At 47.4% G+C, this 18,973-nt stretch overlaps 1 protein-coding gene across 1 annotated transcript in view; it reads left to right on the top strand.

Annotated features, from left to right (window-relative positions):
- The window catches only part of ZNF513 (zinc finger protein 513), a 31,627-nt gene extending 13,000 nt beyond the window's left edge, over positions 1 to 18,627 (top strand). The window contains exons 3-4 of the mRNA XM_082252490.1: positions 11,946 to 12,548; positions 17,453 to 18,627. Of these exons, the coding sequence (XP_082108616.1) occupies positions 11,946 to 12,548; positions 17,453 to 18,168 (1,319 nt within the window). The 3' untranslated portion in view covers positions 18,169 to 18,627. The remainder of the gene's footprint in view (positions 1 to 11,945; positions 12,549 to 17,452) is intronic.
- Positions 18,628 to 18,973: the final 346 nt, after the last annotated feature.

The raw sequence follows: 18,973 nt of genomic DNA, 5'->3' as shown, positions 1-18,973 counted from the left end.
TCTGGCTGTATGTTTCAGGTCGTTGTCCTGCTGGAAGGTGAATCTCCGCCCCAGTCTTAAGTTTTTTGCAGATTCTAACAGGTTTTCTTCTAAGATTGCCCTGTATTTGGCTCCATCCATCTTCCCATCAACTCTGACCAGCTTCCCTGTCCCTGCTGAAGAAAAGCATCCCCACAGCATGATGCTGCCACCACCATGTTTCACGGTGGGGATGGTGTGTTCAGGGTGATGTGCAGTGTTAGTTTTCCGCCACACATAGCGTTTTGCTTTTAAGCCAAAAAGTTAAATTTTGGTCTCATTTGAGCAGAGCTCCTTCTTCCACATGTTTGCTGTGTCCTCCACGTGGCTTCTCGCAAACTTCAAACAGGAATTCTTATGGCTTTCTTTCAACAATGGCTTTCTTCTTGCCACTCTTCCATAAAGGGCAGATTTGTGGAGCGCACGACTAATAGTTGTCCTGTGGACAGATTCTCCCACCTGAGCTGTGGATCTCTGCAGCTCCTCCAGAGTTACCATGGGCCTCTTGGCTGCTTCTCTGATGAATGCTCTCCTTGCCCGGCCGGTCAGTTTAGGTGGACAGCCATGTCTTGGTTGGCAGGTGAGCCATACTCTTTCCATTTTGGGACGATGGAATGTTCAAAGCTTCGGATATTTCTCTTTCGTTCATTGATGGACACAGCTCCTGATCTTCTTAACCATTGGGTTATACTGCCCCCTACAGAAGTAGTTCACTAGGCAGAAAAAAAAGTCTGGCTACGCCTATGGGCAGTCCCACGTGGTATACTCCCTCTCTGCTATAGGTACTAAGTTTGTTTCTGCCTAGTCAGGAGTAAGGACCTTCTTTCTTGTTGGGATCTCTGGTATTGGTAATTGTTTCTTTTTAGATAGATTTTTTCTCATAGTTTTTTTCCTGTGAGATCTACAATACCTGCCGGACTGGGCAATGGGCTGAATAATCTAGATCCAGTGGTCACCCCAGTCTGGCCAGCGAGAGCACACAGACCTCAGCTCCACGCTAGGTCAGTCGCGACATAGCCCCACTGGACGGGGGCTGGCCTGAGAGTTAAACTCCTTGCGAGGTTGCATATGTCCGGGTCTCGGCCTGAGTCGCAGCATTCCTCCTTGCCGACAGCCCCCATTTAGATGGAGAGGAGGTTCTGTCTGGAGCGGTGCCCGCCTGGTTTCTGTCACCCCCTCTCCCCCTGCAGAGTTTTGGGTTGGACGTGGGCCCCTCCATGGGACGATCGGAGCCCCCGGTTCCCCTCCTTACCGTTAGACACCCCCCTCATTGGTCTGGTGGTCCCTGTGGGCCATCTCGCCACCCCCTCCCCTCCTTCACTTACGCTGGGGCTGTAGGGTGGCCTGGTCCACCCCCTGGGGTAGGGGTAGGGTGCTGGCAATGGGGGTGTGTCGCCGGTGACCGGACAATCGGCTGATGGGGGGGGGGCACCTGTACCTGGTGGGGGCTCCTACCAGGGGCCCCTTTCCTGCCTGTGCCGTCTTCTGAGGCCTAGGGATCCCTCCTGGTGCTGCGCGGGCTGCCATTTTCTTGTAGCCTGTGTGCTCAATGCACAGCGGCCATGTTTGTGTAGTCTGTTGGCCATTTTGCGGTAGTTTGCCATTGAAAATAGCGGGGGCCATTATAGTGGAGCCCTCTGGGCGGCAATTTTAGCGGTGGGAGCCCCGCCTCATCCCCTGGTGCTGACTCCTGGATATTTTCACTTCCTGATCGCCACACGTAGAGTGCAGATTATCCTGGTGGCTGCAGGTGCCTGTTTCTGCTGTGTGGTGAGTCTGGTGGGGTTCTCTCCCTCTCTGCTGAGGATTGATTTGGTCCTCTGTTACTGGCAACCAGGTGGTGCTGCCAGCGCGGTGGGAGTTTTACACATTTTTGTGGGGTCTCCCTGGTGACTCATGGAGTCTTTAGAGCACATTTCCCCACCTTATCCCCTCTCAGAGGCTACGGGACCTTCTGGGTCCCAACCCTCCATTGATGCACTGATGACAGTCCTGGAGTCCTTTGTGTGCCGGGTGGAGGTGGTATTTGGGCGACGGGCTAGCGAAAATGGCCCGCCTTCCCCTGCCTCATCTGTCTTCTCAGATGCTGAATCAACCGTCCCTTGTGTTCGATTGTGTTGCGATTTGCTATGCGGTAGCCCTATGAGGAGTCCCTTCTTAAAAAGTGGACTGTTCACTGGTGGTGGACCCTCCAGTCTCTAGATTGAACAAGGCAACCATGATTCTGGTTGAAGGCCCCAAGCCTTTAGGGACTCGGCTGACAGGAAGGTGAAAGCTGTGGCCGCAATTTGTACACTGTGGCTGGTTCGGCACTGAGGCCGGTGTTTACCATTGCACTGGTGTCGCAAACTCTGACCGAGTGGGCTAAGCTTTTATGCCCTGTAGGGGGAGCAGTCCCCCCCCCGCCGCCCGCCTGGTCCAGGGGCTGCAGTTTATCTGTGATGCCTCTTTGGATGCAGCTTTCCTAGTCGCTAGGCTGTCTGTTTCAGCAGTGGTCCTTCGCCATATTTTTTTTTTTTTGGCTCAAATGCTGGTCTGCGGACCAGACTTCTAAAAAGGCCTTGACTGATCTTGCTTTTCAAGGAGATCACCTGTTTGGAGCTACTCTGGATGACATCATTAAGGGTCTCACAGGGGGGGAAGAATACTTTTTGTCTGCAGGCTAATAAGGGCAAGGACCCTCGTCCTAGACGTGGGCTATCCTTTTCGGCTCATACGTTTTTTTTTCGTCGCTCGGGGGGCTACTGACAAGGGATCAAAGCCTTTCAGGGCCTCCTCTGGTGGATCCAAGCGAACTTGGTCTGGCAAGTCCAGAGCGGGCTTCTCCAGACCGACGGACAAGGCTCCTTCAGCATGAATGTGCGCCCTCACCCGTAATGGGTATGGGTGGACGTCTTCACTGGTTTCCGGACCCGTGGACTTCCCTGGTACAACACAAGTCGGTCCATGAAGTCATATGGTCCGGCTACAAAATCGACTTTAGTTCTTACCCTCCCGAATGGTTCTTTCCTTCCAACTTGCACCTGTCCCCGGACCGCTTACAGGGCCTTTTTGAGGCGGTACAAGACCTGTTACTTCAAGGAGTGGTTGTCCCAGTTCCGTCATTGCAATGTTTTCAGGGGTTTTACTCAAACCTGTTTACAGTTCCCAGGAAGGAAGACAAGGTGCGTCCAATTCTGGAATTCAAGGCGCTGAACTGCTTTGTACAGGTGTAGAAGTTCAGAATGGAGTCCATTCGCACGATGGTGGCTTTACTGCATCAGAGGGATTTTCTTGCCTCTTTTGACATCAAGGATGCTTACCTTCACATTCCAATATGTGCTGGTCACCAATGCTTCCTCTGCTTTGCCGTCGGAGAGGACCATTATCAGTTTGTGGCGTTACCGTTTGGTCTCGCCTTGGGTCTTCACAAAAGTGTTAACCCCGGTGCTAGCATTGTTACGCCAATAGGGGATCGCGGTACTGGGCTACTTGGACGACCTCCTTCTGCGAGCTGAGTCTCCTACTGCTCTTGTGGAAAACCTGGACATCGCCATACGAACTCTAAGGGAGTTCGACTGGATTCTGAATTTTCAGAAGTCTGCTCTGGTTCTGTCCACAAAGCTTGACTATCTGGGTCTGACTCTGGACTTGGGCTTAGCCAGAGTGCTCCTTCCTTTGTACAAACTCCAGAAACTGCAATTTGTCTCCTGCTGTGCAGCAGATGGTCATCCTTCCGGACTTGCATGCAGGTGCTGGGCCTGATGGTGGCTACCTTCGAGGTGGTTTCATTTGCACAGTTTCATACAAGGTTCCTGCAAAGGGAGATTTGGGCCCCATAGAGCCAATTGAGTATCGTTTAAATGCCGAGGCCTACCTGAGTATTGTTGCTGACCATGACCATCCCTTTATGACTACAGTGCACCCATCTTCTGATGGCTCCTTCCAGCAGGATAATGCACCATGTCACAAAGCTCAAATCATCTCACCACTGGTTCTTGAACTTGACAATGAGGTCACTGTACTCCAATAGCCTCGACAGTCACCAGATCTCAATCCAATAGAGCACCTTTGGGATGTGGTGGAACGTGAGATTCGCATCATGGATATGCAGCCGACAAATCTGCAGCAACTGCGTAATGCTATCATGTCAATATAGACCAAATCTCTGAGGAATGTTTCCAACACCTTGTTGAATCTATGCCATGAAGAATGAGGGCAGTTCTGAAGGCAAAGGGGGCTCCAACCCGCTACTAACAAGGTGTATAGAAAGAAAAGAAGGCAGATAGAGAGAACTGCCTTAAGCACCATAACTTTGAGCCCCTGGGGTATGGTAACAAGATTTGAATACAACATTAATCTATAAAATGTATCAAACTTTATTGTACACAAAAATATAATGTTAAATATAAAGAACAGGAACCACCCACCATCACCAGTATATAAAAACGAAAATGTTGTCTTGGTTAAACCAAAGTCATAGTATAGGCACGTCAAGAATGGACATATATTCTTTGTGTCATCAGACAGTCGTATGCAAGGTTGCAGGAAGTGGCCGGCAGTGTGCAGATAGCAGCTAAGCAGCAGCAAATGGTAAGCAGAAAATGACAGGTCCCGGCATCTAGCGGAAATAACCAGATGCAAGGCCTGTATTCAGGGAGTAGAGGAAAAGAGCAGAATGTGTGACTCATAAGCCAGACAGCAGAAGCTCCATCCGTATCAGTCCTGAGATACCTCTACGCTCTGTGAGCAGATCCCTCACTCTTAAATTATAATGCCAGTTCCATTGACCCAATGGTGCTGCATGTGGCGTTTGTGTTTAAACCTGATGGTTGCCCAGTCTTCAGCAGATCCAAGTATGCCGCTTAAGGGGGCTCAACACATGCCGCTGCTCGCAATAACCACACTGCTGTCCATGTGTGTGTAGGTCTCCGCCATATGGTTATTGCGAGCAGTGGCATGTGTTGATTCTCCTTAACCACTTTACGACCACCTGCCACAGTTATACAGCGGCAGGCAGCCGCTCCTGGGCAAATTGTCATAGCTGTACGTCGCTCGCTCTCAGGAGGCTAGGGGGCGAGCGCGTGCCTCCGGCGGCGCGCTCCCGCCCCCGCTTGTCAGCGGGGAAGCCAATGTAGCGGGCAGGCGGCTCCGATTGCCGCCTGACCCTCGCGATCGTTCCCCACTGAGAGAGAACGGTCAGCTGTTCGCTCTGTGATCATTCTCCCTGGAATGATCACAGAGCGCCTGTGATCCTTCTATATAGAATCACATGTCTCTATGGTCATTTCAGAAGCCACCCCCCCCCCCCCCCACAGTTAGAATCACTCCCCTAGGCTTACATTTAACACCTTGATCACCCATAATGTTAACCCCCTTCCCTGCCAGTGTCATTATTACAGTGACAGTGCATATTTTTAGCACTGATTACTGTAGTAATGTCACTGGTCCCCCCAAAAGTGTCAAAAATGTCAGTCAGGGGTGCAGTCTGTCCGCCGCAATGTCGCAGTCCCGCTAAAAATCACAGATTGCTGCCATTACTAGTACATTTTTTAAAAAAAATTTGAAATTTGTCCCGTGGTTAGTAGACGCGATCACTTTTGCGCAAACCAATCAAAATACGCTTATTGTGATTTTTTTTTTTTTACCAAAAATATGTAGAAGAAAACAAATTGGCCTAAAATGTTAAAACATTTTGATTTTTAATTGTTTTTTTTTTTTTTTTTTTGAGAATGTTATATAGCAGAATGTAAAAAAAAATTTTTTTTTTTCAAAATTGTCGATTTTTGTTTATAGGGCAAAAAATAAAAATCGCACAGGTGATCAAATATCACCAAAAGAAAGCTCTGTTTGTGGAAAAAAAAAAAGGACGTCAATTTCATTTAGGTACAGCGTAGCACGACCGCGCAATTGTCAGTTAAATTCACGCAGTGCCGAATCGCAAAATAGGGCCTGGTCAGGAAGGGGGCAAATCCTTCCGGTCTTAAAGTGGTTAAGCGGCATACTTGGATCTGCTGAAGTCTGAGCAACCATCAGGCTTGGAACACACGCGCCACATTCAGCACCATTGGGCATTCTATATTAAGAGTGAAGGATCTGCTCACAGACCGTAGAGGTATCTCAGGACTGAGCTTTCGCTGTCTGACTTATAAATCACATATTCTTCTCTTTTCCTCTGCTCCCTGCATACAGGTGTTACATCTGGTTATTTCCGCTAGAGGCCGGGACCTGTCATTTTCTGCTTATCATTTGCTGCCACTTAGCTGCTATCTGCTATTTGCACGCTGCCTGTCCCCTCCCACGACCTTGCACATGACTCTCTGATGACACAAAGAATATACACTACCGTTCAAAAGTTTGGGTCACCCAGGCAATTTTATGTTTTCCATGAAAACGCACACTTTTTTTTCATCAAATGAGTTGCAAAATGAATAGAAAATATAGTCAAGACATTGACGAGGTTAGAAATAATGATTTTTATTTGAAATAATAAATTTGTCCTTCAAACTTTTTTCATCAAAGAATTCTCCATTTGCAGCAATTACATTCTAGCTGTCAATTTGTTGAGGTAATCTGAAGAAATTTCACCCAAAGCTTCCTGAAGCACCTCCCACAAGTTGGATTGGTTTGATGGGCACTTCATAAGTACCATACGGTCAAGCTGCTCCCGCAATAGGGTTGAGATCTGGTGACTGCGCTCGCCACTTCATTAAAGACAGAATACTAGCTGACTGCATCTTCCCTAAATAGTTCCTGTATAGTTTTGGGTCATTGTCCTGTTGTAGGAGGAAATTGGCTCCAATCAAGTGCTGTCCACAGGGTATGGTATGGCGTTGCAAAATGGAGTGATAGCCTTCCCTATTCAAAATCCCTTTTACCTTGTACAAATCTCCCACTTTACCAGCACCAGACCATCACATTACCTCCACCATGCTTGACAGATGGCTTAAGGCACTCCTCCAGTATCTGTTCACTTGTTCTGCGTCTCACAAATGTTCTTCTGTGTGATCCAAACACCTCAAACGTAGATTAGTCTGTTCATAACACTTTTTTCCAATCTTCCTCTTTGTCCAATGTCTGTGTTTTTTTGCCCATCTTAATCTTTTCCTTTTATTGGCCAATCTCAGATATGGCTTTTTCTTTGCCACTCTGCCTAGAAGGCCAGCATGCCAGAGTGGCCTCTTCACTGTGGACGTTGAGACTGGCGTTTTGTGGGTACCATTTAATGAAGCTGCCAGTTGAGGACCTGTGAGGTGTCTATTTCTCAAACTAGAGACTCTAATATACTTGTTGTGCATCGGGGCCTCCCACTTCTCTTTCTACACTGGTTAGTGCCTGTTTGTGCTGATCTCTGAAGGGAGTAGTACACACCGTTGTAGGAAATCTTCAGTGTCTTGGCAATTTCTCGCATGGAATAGCCTTCGTTTCTCAGAGCCAGAATACCCTGTCGAGTTTCAGAAGAAAGTTCTCTTTTTCTGGCCATTTTGAGAGTATAATCAAACCCTGAAATGCTAATGCTCCAGATACTCAACTAGGTCAAAGGAAGGCCAGTTTTCTAGCTTCTCTAATCAGCACAACAGTTTTCAGCTGTGCTAACATAATTGCACAAGGGTTTTGTAATCATCAATTAGCCTTTTAACATGATTAGCTAACACAATGTACCATTAGAACACAGGAATGATGGTTGCTGGAAATGGGCCTCTGCACACCTATGTATATATTCCATTAAAAATCAGCCGTTTCCAGCTAGATAGTCATTTACCACATTAACAATGTCTAGACTGTATTTCTGATTAATGTAATGTTCTCTTCATTGAAAAAAACAGTGCTTTTCTTTAAAAAATAAGGACATTTCTAAGTAACCCCAACTTTTGAACGGTAGTGTATGCCCATTCTTGACATGCCTATTTTATGGCTAGCCAAATTCAGATACTAGTCTGATTTATTCATTTATGGTGTGACGTCAGTACAGCCTAGAAGGCCAGTATCCCGGAGATGCCTCTTCACTGTGGACACTGAGACTGGCGATTTGCGGGTACCATTTAATGAAGCTGCCAGTTGAGGACATGTGGGGCGTCTACTTCTCAAACTAGAGACTCTAATATACTTGTTCTCTTGCTTAGTAGTGCACCGGGGCCTCCCACTTCTCTATCTATTCTGGTTAGAGCCCATTTTTGCTGATCTCTGAAGGGAGTACTACACACCGTTGTAGGAAATCTTCAGTGTCTTGGCAATTTCTCGCATGGAATAGCCTTCGTTTCTCAGAGCCAGAATACCCTGTCGAGTTTCAGAAGAAAGTTCTCTTTTTCTGGCCATTTTGAGAGTATAATCAAACCCTGAAATGCTAATGCTCCAGATACTCAACTAGGTCAAAGGAAGGCCAGTTTTCTAGCTTCTCTAATCAGCACAACAGTTTTCAGCTGTGCTAACATAATTGCACAAGGGTTTTGTAATCATCAATTAGCCTTTTAACATGATTAGCTAACACAATGTACCATTAGAACACAGGAATGATGGTTGCTGGAAATGGGCCTCTGTACACCTATGTATATATTCCATTAAAAATCAGCCATTTCCAGCTAGAATAGTCATTTACCACATTAACAATGTCTAGACTGTATTTCTTATTAATTTAATGTTCTCTTCATTGAAAAAAACAGTGCTTTTCTTTCAAACATAAGGAAGTTTCTAAATGACCCCAAACTTTTGAACGGCAGTGTATGTCCATTCCTGACATGCCTGTACTATGGCTAGCCAAATTCATATACTAGTCTGATTTATCCATTTATGGTGTGATGTCAGCACAGCCCTGGGAACGGTTCACAATAGGGATCAGCCAATATTGTGTTTTCCAGGCTGATACCTATTTTCTTGCGACCCTTCAGGTCGGTAGCCGATATTAGGTGCCGATTTTCTGCACATTTAAAGTTTTTTATTTTTACTCTGTCCTTTTTTTTATTTTATTTTTTTTTACTTTTATTGCTGTCACAAGGATTTTAAACATCCCTAGTGACAGTAATATGCAGTGACAGGTACTCTTTATGGAGGGATCTGGGATCTAAAATACCCCAAACCCCTCCACTGCACTTAAAAGCATTCATAACGCCAAGTTTGGCTGTTTTTGAATACTGTAATTTTTTTAAAATCTGGTGCCTTTAAGGCTCCGGTAACCGTAAGTTGATGTCATAACATTAACGTCACTTCTGGGTTACTACATCGGAAACCCGATCAGAGACAATTCCGGCTTTGTTTGGGTCTTTGGCCGGCTGGTCACTCAGGCCTCCCGGTGGGACGGGAGAGCCAGGCGGAGCTGTAGCGGGGGGGGGGGGTGGATGTCCCCTCCCGCTGCTTGTAATAACACCCGAGCAGCTGCTTAGCTGCATTGGTTGTTCTTACAAGAAAGCCGACCATTGGCTCTAAAAAACTGTGCCAGGGTAATGTCTGTAGCTGAAGGAATCACTCCGGTACAGCCACTTGAAGCAATATCGGCAAGTTTATGGCTGATACCGATACTTCAGAAAAAGTGAATATCGGCCCCACCCATAATCAGTCGATCCCTACTGAGCAATGCTGTTTAGTTTGGTTATACTATTTACAGAATCTCAAAAAAGTGAGTACACCCCTATTTTATTATATCTTTTAATGTGAGAACACTGAAGAAATGAACCTTTGCTACAATGTAAAGTAGTGAGTGTACAGTTTGTATAACAGTGTAAATTTTCTGTCCCCTCAAAATAACTCAACACACAGCCATTAATGTCTAAACAGCTGGCAACAAAAGTGGGCACACCCCTACGTGAAAATGTCCAAATTGGGTTCAATTAGCCATTTTCCCTCCCGGTGTCATGTGACTCGTTAGTGTTAGAAGGTCTCAGATGTGAATGGGGAGAAGGTGTGTTAAATTTGGTGTTATCGCCTTCTCTCTCTTTCACTCTGGTCACTGGAAGTTCAACATGGCACCTCATGGCAAAGAACTCTCTGAGGATCTGAAAAAAAGAATTGTTGCTCTACATAAAGATGGCCTAGCCCTAGGCTATAAGAAGATTGCCAAGACCCTGAAACTGAGCTGTAGCACGGTTGCCAAGACCATACAGCGGTTTAACAGGACAGGTTCCACTCAGAACAGGCCTCGCCATGGTCGACCAAAGAGGTTGAGTGCATGTGCTGAGCTCCATATCCAGAGGCTGTCTTTGGGAAATAGACGTATGAGTGCTGCCAGCATTGCTGCAGAGGTTGAAGGGGTGGGGGGGTCAGCCTGTCAGTGCTCAGACCATACGCCACACACTGCACAAAATGGTCTGCATTTGTTTCGTCCCAGAAGGAAGCCTCTTCTAAAGATGATGCACAAGAAAGCCCACAAACAGTTTGCTGAAGACAAGCAAACTAAGGACCAAGATAAACTTATTTGGTTCAGATGGTGTCAAGCGTGTGTGGCGGCAACCAGGTGAGGAGCACAAAGACAAGTGTGTCTTTCCTACAGTTAAGCATGGTTCCGGGAGTGTCATGGTCTGGGGCTGCATGAGTGCTGCCAGCACTGGGGAGCTACAGTTCATTGAGGGAACCATGAATGCCAACATGTACTGTGACATACTGAAGCAGAGCATGATCCCCTCCTTTCAGAGACTGGGCCACAGGGCAGTATTTCAACATAACGAACCCAAACACACCTCCAAGACGACCACTGCCTTGCTAAAGAAGCTGAGGGTAAAGGTGATGGACTGGCCAAGCATGTCTCCAGACCTAAACCCTATTGAGCATCTGTGGAGCATCCTCAAATGGAAGGTGGAGGAGCGCAAGGTCTTTAACATCCACCATCTCCGTTATGTCATCATGGAGGAGTGGAAGAGGACTCTAGTGGCAACTTGTGAAGCTCTGGTGAACTCCATGCCCAAGAGGGTTAAGGCAGTGCTGGAAAATAATGGCGGCCACACAAAATATTGACACTTTGGGCCCAATTTGGACATTTGTCACTTAGGGGTGTACTCACTTTTGTTGCCAGCGATTTAGACATTAATGGCTGTGTGTTGAGTTATTTTGAGGGGACAGCAAATTTACACTGTTATACCAGCTGTACACTCACTACTTTACATTGTAGCAAAGTGTCATTTCTTCAGTGTTGTCACATGAAAAGATAGAATAAAATATTTACATAAACGTGAGGGGTGTACTCACTTTTGTGAGATACTGTATGTCCTGTTCCCATGTTTTGATTTTTTTCATCTACCCGGGGACCCCACACATTGAAGCATTAGCGATAACAGACTGTGAATTTCCAATGACTCCATATACAATGTTATTGTATAGGATTGCCCTGTTCCTGCTGCATCAGTTTGTTGAGGTGTCCTACGAGATATCTGTGCACTTACCATTCCCTTATAGTTTGTCCACAGTTGTCTAGTTATTAGAGGGATGTTCGAGTTGTGTACATGTGAGTATGGCGTCCGGTGCACTTTCTTTGGTTTAACCTAGACAACGTTGTCTTTTTTATATACTGGTGATGGTGGGTGGTTCCTGTTCTTTTATATTTACCATTGGATTTTTGTGTACAATAAAGTTTAATACATTTTTATAGATTGATGTTGTATTTAAATCTTGTTACAATTCCCCGGAGGCTCATAGTTATGGTGCTTAAGGCAGTTCTGTCTATTTGCCTTCTTTTCTATGTGATATGTTTTGGCTATAGAGCCCACTTTATATAAGTGAGTGGGTAGGTAACCAGAGGTCTCTTTTGATACCTCCTAATGTGTAGGTTTCCCTGTCCGTTTTATTTTTTTCAATTACTAGCAGGGTGTACCTAATAATAAAGGTACATATGAGTGTATAGTTCTCGGATATATAAACATCGGTCAGGTCTGTATATATAGATTGTGTGAGCAGATTCTTTGTTTAGATTGTGGCTGCTTTTTGCCTACTCCTGGGTAATTATATTTTCTTTATTGTCCCCACAGATTCGGTAGAATGTAAGTTGGAGATCCCGCGTTACCCGCTGAGCGAGGATGAATATTCGGCGTATCAGCCGCTCAGCGATCCAGAAGAGGCGGGTGTGGGGGGTCTGCCATCTCCCTGTGGGCCCTGCGAGACGACGGAGAGCAGCCGCTGTCAGTACCTGGAGCACCGTGAGGCCTCCTCCCCCCAAGATGTGACCTCAGAGAAGGAGAGGTTGCTTTTCTCCTGCCGTCTGTGTCCTTTCTCCACCCATTACTCCAGCCACCTCAAGCGGCACATGAAGACTCACAATGGGGAGAAGCCCTTTTGCTGCCCGCACTGCCTCTACGCCTCCTCTCAGCTTGTCAACCTCAAGCGTCATCTTCTGACCCACACAGGGGAGAAGCCTTTCCACTGCGAGCTCTGCACTTTCTCCTGCAGCAGTCCGGGCAACCTGAAACGCCACCAGAAGGTTCACACCCAGGACAAACCGTTCGCCTGCCACCTGTGCCCTTACCGCTGCAACCAGAGCCGCAACCTCAAACGCCACATCATGGCGCACCGAAGGGGGCAGCAGAAGGAAAAGCGTGAAGAGGACAAAGAGGCGAGGAGCGCCCCCCCTGATGGTCAGTTCCATGACTCATCACATCCCATCCCTGTCCCACTCTCCATGAAATGCCCATGTACCCTGACCAAAGGTGACAGTGATGCAGAGCCTGTCCCTCCCATTGCAGGGTGACATAAATGGAATATCCTCCTCCTACCTCAGGGGGACACAATGGGTTGTTGTGAGACATAACATTGTTGGTCTTCCCTACCCCCCATCCCCAGGATGACACACACAGCAGGGATCTATGTGAAATACTTTGCCCCACCCAAAGAAAGTTAACAAATTAGGAGGATAGACATGCAGCACGCTCCTCCCAGGGGGGGACTCAAAGTAGACCTGTGGGCAGCTCCTCCCTCTGCAGGGTGACTACATTGGGATCAACAAGACATGCCCTTCCTCCCACTGCATGGAGACTGAAACAAGGCCTCTTACACCACATGGACCTATATAATACCTTGTCTGCCCCTCCTACTGTAGGGTGACATGGAAGGGATCAGCTAAGCATAGGAGTCTGCCCCACTGCATGGTGACAATGAATGGAGCTACAGAACATGAAGTCAGCCTCTTCTCTTACTGCATGGTGACACAACTGAGACCTGTGAACTAGTTCCATCCACTACAGTGCAACACTGCATGGGTCTGTAAAACCTTGTCTGTCCTTCCCACTGAAGGGGGACACAGCATAGACCTGTAGGACGTTTTTTGTTCCTACCAATACACAGTGACCCAGCATAGACCTGTAGGACCATACCTGCCCCTCCCACTGCAGGGTTACAGTAAGGGGAAAAAAGTATTTGATCCCCTGCTGATTTTGTACATTTGCCCACTGACAAAGAAATTATCAGTCTATAATTTTAATTGTAGGTTTTTTAATTAACAGTGAGAGACAGAATAACAATAAAATATCCAGAAAAATGCATTTTAAAAAAGTTATAAATTGATTTGCATTTTAATGAATGAAATAAGTATTTGATCCTCTATCATTTAGCAAGATTTCTGGCTTTCAGGTGTCTTCTTTACAGGTAACAAGCTGAGATTAGGAGCACTCTCTTAAAGGTCACCTGTCCACAGAGGCAATCGATCAGATTCTAATCTCTCCAAAATGGCCAAGACCAAAGAGCTGTCCAAGGATGTCAGGAACAAGATTGTAGACCTACACAAGGCTGGAATGGGCTACAAGACTATCGCCAAGCAGCTTGGTGAGAGGGTGACAATAGGTTATTCGCAAATGAGAAAAACACAAATTAACTGTCAATCTCCCTCGGTCTGGGACTACATACAAGATCTGACCTCGTGGGGTTTCAATGATTACGAGAACGGTGAGGAATCAGCCCAGAACTACACAGGAGAATCTTGGCAATGATCTCAAGGCAGCTGGGACCATAGTCCCCAAGAAAACAATTGGTAACACACTACGCTATGAAGGACTGAAATCCTGCAGCGCACGCAAGGTTCCCCTACTTAAGAAAGCACATGTACAGGCCCGTCTGAAGTTTGCTAATGAACATCTGAATGATTCAGAGGAGAACTGTGTGAAAGTCTTGTGGTCTGACCAGACCAAAATCGAGCATTCGGCATCAACTCAACTCACCATGTTTGGAGGAAGAGGAATGCTGCCTATGACCCCCAAGAACACCATCCCCCACCGTCAAACATGGAGGTGGAAACATTACGCTTTGGGGGTGATTTTCTGCTAAGGGGACAGGACAACTTCACCGCATCAAAGGGACGATGGATGGGGCCATGTACCGTCAAATCTTGGGTGAACACCTCATTCCCTCGGCCAGGACATTAAAAATGGGTAGTGTATGGGTATTCCAGCATGACAATGACCCAAAACACACAGCCAAGGCAACAAAAGAGTGGTTCAAGAAGAAGCACATTAAGGTCCTGGAGTGACCTAGCCAGTCTCCAGACCTATGTGGAGGGAGCTGAAGGTTCGAGTTACCAAACGTCACCCTCGAAACCTTAATGACTTGGAGAGAAGTGGGACAAAATCCCTCCTGAGATGTGTGCAAACCTGGAGGCCAACTACAAGAAACGTCTGACCTCTGTGATTGCCAACAAGGGTTATGCCATCAAGTACTAAGTCATGTTTTGCCAAGGGGTTAAATACTTATTTCACTCATTAAAATGCAAATCAAATTATAACTTTTTTGAAATGTGTTTTTCTGAAAATTTTTGTTATTCTATCTCTCACTGTTAAAATAAACTAACCATTAAAATTATAGACTGATAATTTCTATGTCAGTGGGCAAACGCACAAAATCAGCAGGGGATCAAATAATTTATTCCCTCACTGTACACAGCATGGATCTGTAGGGCCTTATCTGTCCCTGCCACTGAAGGGTGACACAGCATGGACCTGTAGGACCTTATTTGCCCCACCCACTGCAGGGTGACATGAGAAGGATCAGTTAAGCATAGGAGTCTGCCCCACTGCATGGTGACACAGCATGGACCTATAATACCTCGTCTGCCCCTCCTACTGTAGGGTGAAATGGAAGGGATCAGCTAAGCATAGTCTGTGAATGTACAGGACATGTGTCACCATGCAGTAGGAGAAGGGGCTGACTCCATGTCCTGTAGCTCCGTTCATTGTCACAATGCAGTGGGGCAGACTCCTATGCTTAGCTGATCCCTTCCATGTCACCCTACAGTAGGAGGAGCAGACAAGGTAATATAGGTTCATGTTGTGTCACCATGCAGTGGGGCTGACTCCTAAGCTTAGCTGATCCTTTACAAGTCACCCTGCAGTGGGAGGGGCAGATCAGGTCCTACAGGTCCATGCTGTGTCACTCTGTAGTGGGAGTAACAAAAAAGTCTGTGACACCCTGCAGTGGGAAGGACAGATAAGGTCTTACAGATCCATGGAGTGTGAGGAACTGGCTCACAGCTCTCAGTTATGTGATACTGCAGTAGGAGAAGGGGCTGACTCCAACTGAGACCTGTGAGCCAGTTCCTCCCGCTACAGGATGACAATCCATGGATCTGTAAGACCTTATCTGTCCTTCTCCCTGCAGGGTGTCACAGCCTTTTTTTGTTCCTCCCACCACAGCATGACACAGCATGGACCTGTAGGACATTATCTGCCCCTCCCACTGCAGGTTGTCACAGCATGGACCTGTAGTACCTTGCCGCCACTCCCACTGCACGGGGACAGAGCATGAATCTGTAGGACCTTCTCTGCCCCTTCCACTTCAGGGTGACACAGCATGGACATACAGGACATTGTCTGCCCCTCCCACCGCAAAGTGACACAGTATGGACCTCTAGGACCTTATCTGTTTCTTCCACTGTAGAGTGGCACAACATGGACCTGTGGGACCTTGTCTGCCCCTCCCATTGCAGGGTGATACAGTATGGTCTTGTAGGACCTTATCTGCCATTCCCACTGCAGGGTGACATGGAAAGGATCAGCTAAGCATAGGAGTCTGCCCCACTGCATAGTGACACAGCATGAACCTATAATACCTTGACTGCACCTCCTACTGTATGGTGACATGGATGGGATCAGCTAAGCATAGGAGTCTGTTCCACTGCATGGTGACAATGAATGTGGTTTCAGGACATGGAGTCAGCCCCTTCTCCTACTGCATGGTGACACAACTGAGACATGTGAGCCAGTTTCTCCTACTACAGGGTAACTCAGCATGGACCTGTAGAACCTTATCTGCCCCTCACACTGCAGGGTGACTCAGCATGGACCTGTAGGACTTTGTCACCCCTCCCACTGCACAGTGACTGAGCATGGACCTGTAGGACCTTACCTGCCCCTCCCACTTCAGGTTGATACAGAATGGACCTGTAGGACCTTGTCAGCTCTCCTACTACGACACAGCATGGACTTGTAGGACATTGTCTGCCCATCCCACTGCAGTGACAAAGCATGGACCTATAAAACCTTGTTTGCCCCTCCCACTACAGGGTGACACAACATTGACCTGTAGGACTTTATCTGTTTCTCCCAATGCAAGGTGACACAGCTTGGACCTGTAGGACCTTGTCTGCCCCTACCACTGCAGGGTGACACAGCTTGGACCTGTAGGACCTTGTCTGCCCCTCCCACCGCATGGTTACTCAGCATGGACCTGTAGGACCTTTTCTGCTGCTTCAGCTACAGAGTGACCCAGCATAGACCTGTGAGTCCTTGTCTGCCCCTCCCAATGCAGGGTGACACAGAAAAGATCAAAGCATGGGATTCTGCCCTTCCCACTACAGGGTTACTATGAAGGGAGTTTCCAGGATGTGGAGTCAGCCCTTTACACTGCATGATGGCTCTGACAAGACCTATGAGCCAGTTCCTCCTACCCCACTGTGACAAATGCCTGCCACCTACCATTACATGATGTCTCTAACCACTCCCTTTACAGGGTGATACAGCATTGACCCTGTATGACCTTGTCTGCCCCTCCCACTGCTGGTTGACATGAAAAGTTAAACTAAGCTGAGCATGGAAGTCTGCCCCTCTCACTATATGGACAATTATATAAGACCTTTAAACCAGTTCCTCCCATTGCAGGATGACAAAGCATGGACCTGTGAAAACTAGCCTGACCCCTCCCATTGCATGATGTCTATAGGAGAGCTGTGATATAACCCCTCCCACTGCAGAGTGACTGATGGAAGCTATATGATCAGGTGTTGTTTGCCCCTTTCCACTGCAGAGTGACACAGGGACAACTTGTATGTCCTTGTTTGCCCCTCCTGCTACCGGGTGACACAGCCATCTTGGACATGCGAGACCTAGTCTGCACTAATGAAGTTTGCTCCTCCCACATGGAGATTGTTTCTATCCCCAGTGTCTCCCCCTGTTGGTAGGGTCATCTTCCCCATCCAAGGTAACATGTTGGGAGATTGTTTTCACCATTCCTCTAGTGTACCCGGCCTCATCTAATGTTTCTCCTCCTCTCACTGCAGATGTGTCTGCGGCAGCCCTGGCCCTCCCGGTGACCTCTGATGACCTGGAAGTCTTTCTGCCAGCTTGTGTCCGCTTAAGCCGTGCTCCATCTTCGCCCGTTCTGCAGCCTTCAGCAGATGACGGCCTCCCAGAGCTGCTTTTCCCCTTCACGTGCCGCTCTTGCGGCACAGTTTTGGATGAAGGCAGCCCTCAGGATGATGATGGTGAGATGGATGGACAGTTCTGCCCTCGCTGTAGCTCTTCGGGAAGCCCCGACAAAGGCTTTTCCTGTGTCCTGTGCCCGTTTGTCACCCACTACCAGAACCATTTATCCCGCCACATGAAAACGCACAGCGGGGAGAAGCCCTACAAGTGCCACCTGTGTTCCTACGCCTCGGCACACTACGACAACCTAAAGAGACACCAGCGGGTTCACACGGGGGAAAAGCCCTACAAGTGCCAGCTGTGTGACTATGCATGTGGCAACCTCGCCAACCTAAAGAGGCATGGGCGCATCCACTCCGGGGACAAGCCCTTCCGCTGTGGCCTATGTAACTATAGCTGTAACCAAAGCATGAACCTCAAACGTCACATGCTGCGTCACACTGGCGAGAAGCCACTCCGCTGTGCACAGTGCCACTACACTACCGGCCACTGGGACAATTATAAGCGTCACCAGAAGACGCATGGACACTCTGGAGGACTCAACGAGCCCCCGAGGTCTGATGGATCATAGAACCTTTAACTGCTCTACACAAGATGGTGTAAAACGCAGCCTAGTATGCTTCAGCAGAAGTGTAAGCTCCTTGGGTCAAGGCTGGCCGCACAGTACTGGCCACCCTCTGTTATGCTGTATGTCCTCATTTTGTGAATATTATGGAGTATTGCATGGCTGGTTCATGTGCTCGTCCCATAAACATTCCAGGTTGTCAGACTGAGTGGAGCTAATTTTTTTATGTTATCCCATGGTGGAGCGTTTTGCCCCCAAACACTCTATTCTGTCTAATGCTAGGTGAAGCATCCTATACTCACACCTCATGTTCTATCTAATGCTAGGTGAAGTGTCCTTCACTGACACCTCATATTTTATCCAGTAATGGGTTGAGCATCCTGCCCTCACACCTATTCTATCCAATGCTGGGTGAAGCGTCCTTCACTCGCACCTCATGTTCTATCCAGTATTGGGTGAAGTGTCCTTCACCGACACCTCCTATTGTATCCAATGCTGTGTGGATCATCCTGCCCTTACACCTTCCTTTCTATCCAATGCTGGGTGAAATGGCCTTCACTGAAACCACATATTCTAGCCAGTACTGGGTGGAGCGTCCTTCACAGACACCTCCTATCTAGTGCAGGGAGGGTGGAGCAGTCTGCACTTATTACACCTTCTACTCTATCAAGTGCTGGGAGTAGCATTTGGGGGCCCACACACAAAGAAAGTTGTCAATATATTTTGGCTACATGTTTCAATATTTTTGTTGACCAACAGGCTTATCAGTGACTGATCAGTAACGCTGACATTCTTATCAATAAATGACACT

This window comes from Pelophylax lessonae, assembly GCF_965119305.1.
Source record: "Pelophylax lessonae genome assembly, chromosome: 3".
Taxonomy (NCBI): domain Eukaryota; kingdom Metazoa; phylum Chordata; class Amphibia; order Anura; family Ranidae; genus Pelophylax; species Pelophylax lessonae.
The sequence above is the reverse complement of the archived record's forward strand: the minus strand, read 5'-3'. Positions and strand labels throughout refer to the sequence as shown.